Source organism: Trifolium pratense, linkage group LG2 (assembly GCF_020283565.1).
Source record: "Trifolium pratense cultivar HEN17-A07 linkage group LG2, ARS_RC_1.1, whole genome shotgun sequence".
In the NCBI taxonomy this organism is placed as follows: domain Eukaryota; kingdom Viridiplantae; phylum Streptophyta; class Magnoliopsida; order Fabales; family Fabaceae; genus Trifolium; species Trifolium pratense.
The window spans coordinates 39,118,232-39,131,787 of record NC_060060.1 but is presented as its reverse complement, the minus strand read 5'-3'; the positions used below and the strand labels follow the sequence as shown (position 1 = coordinate 39,131,787).

At 32.7% G+C, this 13,556-nt stretch overlaps 1 protein-coding gene across 1 annotated transcript; it reads left to right on the top strand.

Annotated features, from left to right (window-relative positions):
• Positions 1 to 8,272: 8,272 nt before the first annotated feature.
• Positions 8,273 to 12,786, top strand: LOC123907254 (E3 ubiquitin-protein ligase MBR2). Its single transcript, XM_045957444.1, has 6 exons — positions 8,273 to 8,446; positions 9,405 to 11,097; positions 11,459 to 11,509; positions 11,936 to 12,034; positions 12,111 to 12,254; positions 12,353 to 12,786. Exons 2-6 carry the CDS (start codon positions 9,424 to 9,426, stop codon positions 12,482 to 12,484), a joined length of 2,100 nt encoding a protein of 699 aa, XP_045813400.1. The 5' UTR covers positions 8,273 to 8,446; positions 9,405 to 9,423; the 3' UTR covers positions 12,485 to 12,786.
• Positions 12,787 to 13,556: the final 770 nt, after the last annotated feature.

Sequence of the window (13,556 nt, the reverse complement as noted above, 5' to 3'; positions counted from 1 at the left end):
AAGTGCCAAGTGAAAAAGCAAAAACTAAATGTTCATCAAGTTCAACAACAAAGATCAAAACAAGAATAGAAAGAAGAAAAAAAGAATGCAAAAAGAAAAAAAAGAACGCAAAAAGAAAAAAAAAGAATTTAATAAATAAACACTCACTTGAGGAATAGAAGACATTGATGGACTTGGAAGAAGAAACTGGCTGCAAAAGAGGTAGTAGTAGTACCGTCGGCGCCGGAGCAAGAGGAGGAAGGGGAAGGGTTTGTAGCAAGGTTGAAGAGGGTGGAGGAGATGTTAAACGTTTTTACGTGATGACTGATGAGAGAAGAGAAAAAAGATGAAAAACAACTTTTTCTATTCCTACGTTGTTTCAGATTTTTTTTAAAAAAAAAAAAGATTTTGCCTTGTTTTTAAAAAAAAAAAATATTGCAAAACCGTTTGGACCGGCCGGCCGGTTCAACCCGGTTCGCCACGTTTTTTTCCGGTTGGTTTCCTATCCGGTTTTTAATCATAACCGAGCCGGTTTCATGACTGGTTCACGGTTCGACCGGTCCGACCGGCCGGTCCGGTCCGGTTCTGACAACCTTGGTTCTCGGTTAACAAAGATATCGTATCACTTTGAAAATCATTTATGCTTGATGAATGTGGTTAGGCCCGGTTTTTCTAATATTCAAGTTAATTCCATTGGTGAGACCTATGCTTATTACTCCCTTCGTTTTTTAGAAGAAAAAAATAATAAATTAAAAAAATTATATTTTTGCATCTTATCTTTCTATTATACTCTTATTTTAATTCACTAATAAATTCTTTTTTTTTTCCACACACTTTTTCTTTCCGATAAATTTAATATATTATGTAAAAAAAAACAAATTTAAGATGTTATTATGTACCCAATAAAAAGATTATATAAAATTTAGTCAATAAGAAAAATATTAGGAAGGAGGGTATAATAGACAAAATATAACCTTAAATTATCAAAATGATAAACAATTTGAAACAAATTTTTTTTCTAAAATGACAAAGAAAAAGGAACGGAAGGAGTATTTGAAATGTCTATTTGCTGAAGACGAGGTGAAACGGGCAATGTGGGAGTGTGATAGTCTTAAGAGCCATGACTCTGGTGGGGTTAATTTTGGTTTAATCAAAGATTTATGGATGGATGTTAAGAGTGATTTCATGAGATTGTCTGTTGGTGAAAGAATCAAACTGTACTTTTATTGTTCTTTTTTTTGAAAATGGTGATTCCTAAAAAATTATATCGGATTTTCGCCCTATTTATTTGGTAGGTTGCATGTACAAGTTATTTGAAAAGTATTGGCTAACAAATTGAAGTCTGTTATTAATAAGGTTATTTCGGACACTCAGTTTGCTTTTGTAAAAGGGAGACAAATTTTGGATGACGTCTTAATTGCTAATGAACGTAAGGAGGAGTTGCTTCTTTTTATGGTTGATTTTGAGAAGACATATGACTCGGTTGAATGAAAGTATTTAGATCCAATGATGGGAAAATGAGATTTCCAGATAAATGGAGACGTTCTATCAAAAAATAGAAAGATAAATGGAGACGTTGGATTATGAGATGTGTTAGATCAACTACCACTTTAGTGTTTGTCAATAGTAGTCCCACAAATCCCACAAATGAGTTTGAGATGTGTGAATGATTACATCAAGGGGATCCTCTTTCTTCATTTTATTTTTGATAGTCGCTGAAGGTTTAAATGTCATGCTCAAATCATCGGTTGCCACTGGTCTTAAAGGGATATGAGGTGGGTTTTGAAGCTATTTATATTGTTAACATCTCTTGCAATTTGTTGTTTAATTTTTTTTTATCACACTTGTACATATTAGAAATATCAATAATCAACTGGGAAACAACTTAAAAATATAAATAATCCGATTTTTAAAAGCTTATGCGTTTCCATGCATATATATTATTTAAGAAATAAATTAGGTCACCTATGTATTTTAAAAAAGGTCAATTAAATGATAAATAATATTTGGTCCTGAAACTGATTTTTTTTTTCTTTTCAAAATGGTTTCTTAATATTTCTTCCTCTTGTAGTACTAGTAATCGTGTAAACACGAATGAAATTGGGTGGTGATCTACAAAGGGGGGTTGGTAGAATGCGTGGCCCCACGGGTGTGGTTGATAATTACACGTGGCAAATGAAATTTGTTTGGGGTTGGTTGGTGAGGTCAGTGAGGATACTCTCTGTGTAGACGCGTCAGAGTTGGTCATCTTTCTTTCTAATGTTTTTTTTTTGGAATTCAGTTTACCAAATTTGTGAAAAGGAAATTAAATAAAATATTGGAATGTTGTTTAGTTGAACTCCGTTTACTCTGATGATGATGTTTTTTTTTTTTTTTTTACTAAATAAAAGATATTCATTCATTCAAATTGATAAGAGTACATCGATGTAATACAAATCAAAATCGCTAAAAACAAAAATGATGAATCTGCGAACAAACTCACAGCATCCGTGTTAATAGCATCAAACGGCATATTGCAAAAGCCTACATATTTGACTATATTGAAGTTTCCGGAACATTCATGTCGCCGGATCTGTAGCGTTGATGGTACAAAAGTCATTGATTGGATCTGCACTGGACCAACCTTAATTAATCTTCAAACCTGAAACAAATGAACACCGCACAAAGACGGGACAACAATACTGAAAATCAAAACAAAGGATAAAATCGCAAAGATGAAAACAAAACTATAAGACTTAAACTATGTGAAAATCACTTATTTGTATTAAAAAGCAAAAAGAAAAAAATGTAAAGGGGTGATTTTAAGCCAAAAATTGACCTAAAATCACCCCTCTATGGGTGAGAGAAGAAGAAGAAAATCAAAAAGAGTTTTAGGGCCGGCGGTGGTTAAAGAAGGTTTTTGTTTTGGTTTTTTGATGATGATGTTGTATATGCAAGACTTGAGTCTTCTTGTAAAGTGATTTTTCTCATGCTTATATAGTATCTCCAGCCTTATTTATAAGCAAAAGTCAACAAAATATTTTAGCCTCAAATATAAGTAAAAGTTACCGAAATTAATTTCATTTAATGTTATTTTTCCAAAAGTACCTTTATTAATTGCTCTACTTTTTAACATGATTGTAGAGTCCCGATACATATTTAATATATTGTAAGGTCATTTTAAAAATTTCAATAGAAATATCACATAAAATTATGATAAAATGGTACTCCTTAATAAGTGTGCAAAAAGGAATTTTTGCTTACAAAAGAGGCCGGAGTAATATATAATATGTGGCTAATGCTACGCATAAGTGGTCCATTGTAGACAAGTGATCTACCGAATACGGATTTTACAAAATTTACCGTTAGATTGAAAATTTATATCATATAGATTATCCATAAAAAACTTTAGAAAAATTGAAAATCATTTGATATGTTATCGAGACTCATCAAAATTAACGGTTTGTTAAATACTATGATATAAACTTCATGGGGTTTTAATATAAACACATCTCTTATATTCTAAGTTTGTTCCAAAAAACTATCTTTAAGCTAACTTCATTTTCCCTCTCTTTTTCTATGTGGTCCCCTTACTCTTCTTTTAATCTCAACCGTTTAATTTCACTCATTTTTACATGATCCCCTTAATCTTCTTCCAATCTCAACCATTTAACGAAAAAAACTTATTATGAAAAAAATATATAATATAAATATTTTATTATCTTTTTTTTTTGTACAACAAATACTAGCTCAAAAATATATACTAATAAAAATCTAAGTTCAATTTTTTTTATAACCTTTTAAGGAAATAAATCCCGTCCATATATTTTTAATTTATTACCTCTCCACCATTATTTGATTTTTACAACACATCATTATATAAAAATCTAGAATGAACATTATTGTCAAGTTGGTAAAAAATATAATATAATAAAATAATTTGCAATGTTCACATTATTGTCGCATCATTGGAGAACGAGAACAACAAACTGAAGATGTAATGTTCACATAATTCAAAATAATTTAGAATTGTTCAAAATATTAGCAAAAAATTTAGAATGAACATTATGAAACGAATACGTTAAGGTATAATATAGAATGAATATTGTATTCAAAATAAATTTAAACTATTCCAATTAATTTTTGAATTGTTCGCTACGAAAATATTATTTTCACGTTTCAATTACTATTTTTCTATTATTGACACATTCGTATTTTCATATTTCTTACCTTGGAATTTAATTAATATATTTAATGTCGTTTATTTTCGGAAGTTAATTGATACACCAATTATTGTCACGTTTCAATTAGTAACTTTCTATTATTGACACATTTGTATTTTAAATTAATACGCCGGTTGTCTTTAAATTTCAATTAGTATCTTTCTATTATTGACACATTTGTATGTTAAATTAATACGCCAGACCCTAGACTTTTTTAACCAAACGAATTAGGTAAAAAAAATGTATTAATTTAAAAAAAAATCGTAAAAAAATTATCAAGGTTTTGTTTTTTCCCGTAAAAAATAATATATACTATTATATGTTGAAACGAATAACAGTCATTGTCATACTATTATATATTTTTTTATAAGCTATTATTTCTCCTTCACCAATAGGTTTCAATTTAGTCATTTTCGTTAATTTTGTCACTAACACCGTTTGAACTATACACGTGTCTCTCCACATATGCAAACTGGCTGTCACATGTGACAAAATGCAAACAGTAAAAACGTAACGGACCAAATTGATACTTTTTAAACGTAATAGACCAAATTGAAGACAAAAATAAACGTAAGGGACCAAATGTGTAATTAACCCTAAATATTAGTACATATTAGGTTAATTAGACCCGTACACCATACGGGTCAAAGTTTTAGTTTTGTTCCAACAATCTCCCCATTTTTTATGATGACAAACTAAAGCATTAAATACAATTGTTGTTGATTTCAACTAATCACGTTGACTTCAGATTTATGAGTTTTGCAAGCTTCCCCTGAGTCTGATAATCCAAATGATTAGGTCTGAAAGCTCCCCATAAGTTTTATCCATGCTTAATTAAAAACATATTAAGATACAATTTTTAACTTGACTTAAACTTAACTTTCAGAGGCTAAGGTTCGCAAGCTTTTCCTCTTTAAGTTTGATAAATTTAGAATAAGTTCCATCCTTTTCATAATTTATCTATGAATAATAAATTTCAAATAAAAAATTATTCTCCTTAATAAGAATAATTCAGACAATATGTTACCACTGTACTTCCTCCGGTAACTATTATGAAGAAAATAACCACTTTAAGTTTATTGAAAAACTTGATCAACAATATAAGCGCTAAAAAGTGATTTTTTTTTTTTTTACTTATAGTAGCCACCGGACAAAGTATATAATTAGATCCTAGTTATTTTCCTTAATTTGTTGTTAGGTGTAGACTAATAAAAGGAAATGTGAGTTGCTTTCAGTCAAAGTGATAGAGACAGTAATTATGCAGTTGAAATCAGAAGAGGAGTTGTTGTAAAACAAAAGGACAAAAAACTACAAAAATAAGTTTCCAACTTGTCTGCTCCAACATTCCTACTAGGCTCATATGCTCCAATTGTTAAATGGCTTTGTAATTCTAAGGTTGACTATTTTATGCATCAATGTTTATTAATCGTTAATATAATGTTTATTTAATGAATGTATTTGATGATACGGTAGCAATTTTTGTAAATGCAACTCTGTCATTCCAATCTTACATTATGTATAATTCACCTATAATTTTAAAATATAGTCTATCATCATTATGGTGCTCTATTTTAAACCATAGAATCGTTTATGGTTGACTTTAATTTTGTTGGTGATTGTTCTATTTCAACTTATTTCTTGGGTATTCTTGATAGTTGATGTTAGTGCTTTAATCTAGACCCATTTACCATTTAACATCTTCATTGTTTTTGCATATTGAGTTTTTATTTTCATCAATTCTATTGGCCTTATTATGATATTATTTTCATCATGTGATTTTGCAGCATATTAATTCTATTGTACACAATTCATATCATTAATTCATAAGAGTTCTGAAGCTTTCTGTTCTAAATTTATAGAAGCTTGAAATGAAATTGGTTGGATTGGGGTTGGACTCAACATACTTTATATGCAATCTCCCACGGGAGCATGGTCTCGGGTCTCTGCATCTCAGTATCTTGCGATTGGAGATGGATTAGGAGCGGTCGGTTTTGATGTAGTCGAGGTGCAATCAATGCATTAGAGTTGTATGATTAAAAGTCGCTTGATTAAAATGGGCGCATTAAAAGATAACATATTTGAAGGGTCCGTTTAATAGTCATCTAGAGAGTGTGGCTACTTATATCAAGAAGGGTAATGTGGAGGAGGCCGATAAGTTCCAAGACTTCACCATCAAGGTCTATTTGTTCATGGTGATCGACTGAATTAGTTTTGCCGACACGAGAAATAATGTTTGTCCACCTCACCTACCTATAGTACTTTTAGGACATTGATGGTGAACAAGAACAACTATGCTTGGGGTGCTACTGCGTTGACCCACATGTATAAAGGTCTCACTATTGCCACTACACCAGATTTAAAGGTCGTTGTAGGTTATATGACACTGCGGTAACCAGATTAATATAATTTTTTTTGACTCACCAAATTAATATAATTGTTTAGTTAATTGTTAATAAATGTTTTTTTTTACATAATTGTTACTTAATTACTCGTTAATAAAAGAAGAGAAAAAAAGTGAATGGCAGAATATAATAGAAGAGAAGGGAAGATATCTATAGAAAAGAAATTCTCAAAAGATAGGTTTTGACAATGCATTTTACTTTTTCGTACAAAATGTTCTACGGGAGGAGTGGGGTGCATTTCACAAACAAATTTGGACTAGGCCCAACTAGCAACCCAATTTTCTTAAGATTCTATATTGGGATAATTTCTCTTCTAACCCCATGTTTCTTTTATACCCACATAAAATTCTATTTTGTTCTTCTAAATTCAAAAAATTTGGAACACAAAATTTAGGTTTATACGAACCGAAAAATTGAAACTTCGGTTAATGTTAACCGAAACGATCCTTTATATCAGAAAAGGTCTGTCACTTTGTTATTCTTCATCAATACACAATCAAAAATCCACTTCGAATCAAATTCGTTTTCTCACGTATTTCCACATTATATGCAATCTTAAGGTAAACTTCGCTTTAAATTCGTTTTTTTAGCTATAACTTTGTTTTAAATTCGTTTCCACACACATTTCCACATGCATTCATGCTAATATCTAACCAATCTAACAACTAACCAATAATCAACAATTCAAACAACATAATCAACAATTTAACACAAACTCAGAGATATTAATTTGCTTAGGGAGGAACAAAAAATGCATAGAATTGAAAATGTTGAGAACGAACACATAGATTGATAAAAAAATGTATGGAACTTACTTGATGAAGTATGATTTGAAGTTGGATGTTGAAGTAGGGTTCAAAATCGCGCCAGAGAGGAGTTAGTGGAGCTTCCTTTTTCAAAAAACGTAACTGAAGACATAAGTTGTGCTTTTGTTTCTATATCAGTTAACTTCGATTAATAAAAACCGAAATAATAAGCAAGCGGTTTCTATTAACCGAAACGTTTAAATGATGAAAAAAAATCACTTCGTAGAAACTGAAATACATTGCAAGGACAAAAAGTCAGTTAGGGCGGGTATAAAAGAAACATGCGGGGTGGGAACTGGGAAGAGAAATTTTGCTAGATTGCTATATATGCATGGGCCTTCAGGAGTGTGATTAGCATAACAACCGATAAAAGAGCTCCCAGAATTCAAGTGTGAATTTTTTTGGTAGAATATCCTAATTTTAAATTGGAACCAAATCTTCGTCAAAAAAAAAAAAAATTGGAACCAAATCATATTTGATCTTAATTTTTTTTGATCAAATATTTGAATAAAGAGTATTGAATTTTTGGAAAAAAAAAGAGGATATTTCAATCTTGAAATTTTATTCTACGAAAAAATAGCTCTTATATAAAATTATAAAATTAACAATTAAATATTTTTTTTAAAAAATTACAGTAAAAAAAGAAAGAATAGAAGAAGCATTAGAAGGAATATTCTGAGGATGATATGTAATATCTTTCTTCTTCTTCAAAAAAAAAAAAAAAATCTTAAATTAGGATATTGTAGATATATAGATTTACTGTACTAGGTACTATGTCTGTCCTTTAATTACTCTATCTCTGTTTTTTTCTTGTCGCATTCTTATTGCTTTTTTTTCTCACTCGGTAATAAATAAATATCAATAATTTCTTTAATAATAATAATATTATTATAATAAAAAAAAAACGAAAGAAAGGAAAAAAACAGTAATTGTTGTAAGAGAAGAATCATCATCATCCATCATCATCCTCAGAACTAAACGCTTCTCAATCAAACCCCCCAACCTCTTCCTCTCACCCACCCACCACCCATTCCCAATTCAGGATCTCTCTTCTCTGGTAATGCTTTCTTCATCTTCAATTTCATCGTTCTTCTATGTTTATTATTATATATGCTCTTTGATTCTCTATTCTTATGCTTATTTCAAAACTGCGTTTTTTTATGTGTCAAAAATTGAACTTTTTTCCGTTTAAAACTTCTTATATCCGTTTTTATTGCTTTTTTGTTGGAGGATCGTTCAACCCATTATTTTTCATGCTCAATTTTGTTTTTTTTTTTTTAACCCTACCCTTTTAATTTTTTTAAATATATGTTTGATCATCGATTTGAAGCTTTGTATTTGTTTTTTTTTTTACAAACTTTAAGTTGAATTTTAATCCTTTTGGTTTGGATTCGGTTTATTGTGCTTACCCTGTTGAATTTGGCATCATAGTAGTCCAGAAAGCGTAAGAATGTTCTATTTGGTATTGTGAAGTTTCATTCTTTTGATGATCCTAAAGATGTTTGTTGTTGTTCTTTGTAACCTGATTATTGTTGTGCTCATGTTGTATGTTATTATTAGCTTTTGTGTTGTGCCTTAGGATGATGACTTAATTGCTCTCTTTTGTATAGAGATGTCGATGTTGATTAATTGTTATTTAGCTTCTTGACATTGTGTAAATGCCTTTTGACTAAAATTGTTTTACATTGTTTTACATTAAATAAAATTTTCAGCAATAGATAATTGCTTCAGTTTTATGGAATGGTTGGTTTTGTTGATAAGTAAATGGTTTTTTTTTTCCTTCATTCTATTTGGTCCTTCTACATTTGATTTGTACCCTTCAAAACTTCTGCTAATTTCCTTTCAGTTAGATTATGTGTTGTCAAAACTATAGCTGTTTGCCACCCAACTTGTAGCTCAATTGACCTAAATTCTGATTGTGTCTAGCAGATTATTATATGTATGACTCTTTTGTGCACGTTCTATATAGCTTGAGATTTGAGAATCTATAATGTGTTTTTTGTTCATTGATTTAGGTGGGGTAGCTTGATTTTGATGCAAGGTCAAAGGAGGACTATTGGGTCCTTCCCGGCAATTGTTAGCATGATGCAAGGGCCAAGTTCGAGTGGCACCGATGCTAATCATCAGTCTTCCTTGAATCATGTGCAAAATTCAGTTGATTTCCGGTTGTCAGATTATAGGGGGTCTTCTGGTGAGACTGCATGTTTACGTGGTACTGGTCCTAATGTGAGCTTTAGTGGCTGGAATACTGGTGAACCCAATTCTGGACTGAATCCGATCAACCAAGTCGAAGACGAAGGTCTAAAATCAGAACATATGTTGTCTTCTTCATACAGTGCTACTTCTGAGGATGGTGTAAGACCCGAGGAAGGGCAATTACTTGGGAACCAATCCAGAAACCACCCTTCCTTTTTGCAAGGTTCCAGCTCCAATCATACAGCCCAGAGTATTAATCTCGGTATGGGGCACATTTCGAACTCTTCTGATCGCGGTAAAGGAAAAGAATCTAGTAGTGGTGTTAATAACCACAATCCCATTGAATTAGATATAGAGAAGACATCACTTGGCAGTTCTTCATTTAATCATATAGGAGCTCCGTCTGCCAGCTCTGGATACATGGCTTGGGGAGATAGTGGTAGTTCAAGTTCTTCTTTAGCTAATTGGGGTCCTTCTTGCAAGAGAAAGGCCCTTGAAGGAAGTTCTATGCAACTGTGTACTGGAGGAAGCTCGAGTTCCCTTGTACAATCTGGAAATGGTTACTGGCTTACTGATTCTGTTGATCTTAATGCTCCTGGAAGCTTAGGTGATTTGTCACCTTTAGAGGATTTTCGTGTTACTAGTCCTCCATTTCAACAGACTACAAGAAATGAAGTGAGACAAGAAGCTCCAAATATGTTTCCTTCTATGATAAGTATTGCGGAAAATGTGGAAAGGCCTCTAAGAAACTTTGATAGGAGAATAACCCATCTACAGCATCCGGAATCTGTACCTCTCAATTTAACATCAACAGGGAGTACTAGACATCAGAATCACCCTTCTCCGCATCAAATACCCGGCTCTTTCTCATTTAACGAGTCCTTGGATTTGAGGTTAACAGCTGGAGCAACAGCTGCCAATTCTGCTGTTCCTCAAAACCAGTCACCTCCCCTGCACATGCATCCTTTTCCATGGAATAGAGCTGCTAATCCTAGAGTGTCCAGATCTTCAAATTCTTATAACTCGGGAGAAAGAGCAGTACGTGAAGATTTTAATTTTAGAATCTTCCCAAGAGATAGTACCGAGCATCCCATGAACGTGCCTGCATCTTCAGGACATGAACCTACAGGTTGGTATACATCTTCCAGTAATGTGAACAATGCTGGAGGTATGCCGCCTCCATCCTGGATTGGATCTAGTTCAAATGTCCACTCATTACCTAATCCTGGCTGGACTTTTAACCATGAAGCCCCAACAGAAAATCTACAGAGAGTTTCAGAGTTCAGTCCTTGGTCCCTTTTTCCTTCAATCAGTTCAGCATCTGGTACTCATAATGGCCATTCCTCCTCTACTTCCGGCCCTCCTTCATTTTCTCAGGGTTCTAGCAGCAATCAACCATATCCAAGAACATCATATTTGACGGAAAGAAGGGGTGGTGATGTTCTCTCTGCTCCACATTCACTGCGAACATTACCCTCTGACAACGAGGGTAGACGCCGGCTTATATCTGAGGTATTATTTTTACTTTTTTACTATTTACAAAATCTATTACAGTTATGCTTGCAGGTTATGCCATGCTGGTTTGATGATTATCCTATACTAAATATATTCATATTGCCTGAATTTAGAAGTCAGACAACAGGAAATATTTATTAGTGATAAATAGTGCATTTTCATTGATTCATACCATTGCATGGTAATACTTATGGTCTTGATATTCATCTAGTTTCTGTGTGCTGCTTCATCTTTTTATAATTTTTCAGTTTCCTTATGAGCAGAATAGCTTAATTTTAGCCGCCAATGAAATTTGACATACAATTTAGCTAAATATGGTGCCTACCAGAACTAACTATGTAGTTATTCTCTGTGCCAGATTCGTCAAGTCCTGATTGCAATGCGGAGGGGTGAAAACTTGCGTGCTGAGGTTCGAACTTTAGTGTATAATTATATCTCTTGACAAATTGTGACATACATATATAGTGTCGTGAAATCAGTATTCGAGGTATCATTGCCGTCGTTTTATTACACTTGATGATTTTTCAATGACCCTATTTCTCTTTTAACCGAGGGAGATACTCATCTTCGGATGGGACACTTATGAAATACTTATGGCAGAACTGTGCTAATAGTATACAGCAATGCTGGTTAATTTTCTGTTTTTTTTTGCATGTTTTTAGATGAAATTTCACATTATGTTATTAGTTCACATTTCTTTTGAAGTTGGCATGCTTGTTTATGCTTATAGTTAAGTTAAATAAGAAATGTTTGCTTTGAAGCAAGCACGTGCCTTTTGACTATTGAGAATGCTAACTTCACAACTTTTGCCTTTGGCCTACATTTGCAATGTCAGGATTATATGCTCTTTGACCCTTTCTTATATCATGGCATGGCTGAAATGCACGACAGACACAGAGAAATGCGCCTTGATGTTGATAACATGTCTTACGAGGTAAAAAGAGGATATATGGTACTTCAATCCATCAGCAATGTTGCTCTATGCTAGTTCTTATTTTCTTGAATTGCAGGAATTGTTGGCATTGGAGGAGCGAATAGGAGACGTAAGCACTGGACTGAGTGAAGATATGATTAATAAGTTTATGAAACAGCGATTTTTCATGTCTCTCATGACAGACTCTTCTTCTGATCTCGAACCTTGCTGTATCTGTCAGGTATGAGTAAAGGCCAATTCAGCTGGTATGATACAATAATATGCCTGATTTCTTCTGATGCTGATACTTAATTTTACTTCGTCCTTCCATGATTGTAGGAGGAATATGCTGATGGACATAGTATTGGTTTGCTAGATTGTGGGCATGAGTTCCACAGTAACTGCATCAAACAGTGGCTAATGCAGAAGAATCTGTGCCCAATTTGCAAAACAACAGCCTTGGCTACGTGACGAGGAGAATCTCTCCCTCATCGCATATCATATCCCTTTTATCAATTTGATCTTTTGTCGGCTCTATCTATTACTTGTTTTATTTCATGAACTTCCTCTCATCTGTCAAGATTGGGAAAGAAAACACACACAAAAAAAAAAAAACAGACATAAAAATGAAACATTGGTGGTTAAGCTATAGTAGAGTTACATTTATACTGTGATAATGGACAATTACATGTCCTTTATGATAAGCTAAAAGCACTTGAATTTTATTAATTTTTATTATAAATTGAAGACTATTGGCCGCTGAATTGCTGATACATGTGTTGCTTGTTAGCTGTGATTTAGGTAGTCTTTATCTGTTTGATTTATTGGTTTAAGTTCATGCCAGTTTGCATCAACACTCAAAGAATCCCAGAAGCTTAGCACACTTGAATTTTTTTATGTTGCTTTTCTTTCTGATTGCTTTGTGAGTTGGTGAAAAGCTTCACTCCCTTTCTTTTCTTCTCACACTTATATCGAAAGGGACACCGACATGGAGGTAAACTTTACACACCAAAATTGCAATCCAAATGCTAAGATAAAAGTACTTTATACCCAAAGTAAAAACACCTTTCTAGTTCTTGTATCCTTAATATTCCTTCTATGTGCTAATGCTCTATTGCATGCAGCCCCCCTCCTATTCCATCATACATGGTAAGTTACTATTAGGGGTGGCTGGGTGGACAATGATTCTGGCAAATGAGTGAATCCGGTCAATCCGAATCAAATCAAACTACAAAACTTGGTTGAATCATTATTATTGCTGCAAACATGATAGGAACTTCTTGTATGCAACTTGCTAGCAGTATTTGCGATGACTATTACTTTTTTTCATTTTTTTTTTGCGATGACTATTACTTTTTTTTTTCTTCTCTCAAACGCATGATAGTATTTGCAGCTTAAGGAGTAAGGACCTAAACTACATGTGTAATATAAAATTAGAAAAATTCACGTTTAAGTTCAAAATTGTCATATATATATATAAAGATTGAAATAAAACACAAACTCAAGTGAATAAGTTCCAAGAGTTACACTTGTTCTTGATATT

Coding starts and splice junctions, on each gene's coding strand:
- LOC123907254 (XM_045957444.1), top strand. CDS start 9,424: ATGCAAGGTCAAAGGAGGACTATTGGGTCCTTCCCGGCAATTGTTAGC. Junction 12,035..12,110: donor TTGATAACATGTCTTACGAG/GTAAAAAGAGGA, acceptor CTTGAATTGCAG/GAATTGTTGGCATTGGAGGA. Junction 12,255..12,352: donor AACCTTGCTGTATCTGTCAG/GTATGAGTAAAG, acceptor CCATGATTGTAG/GAGGAATATGCTGATGGACA.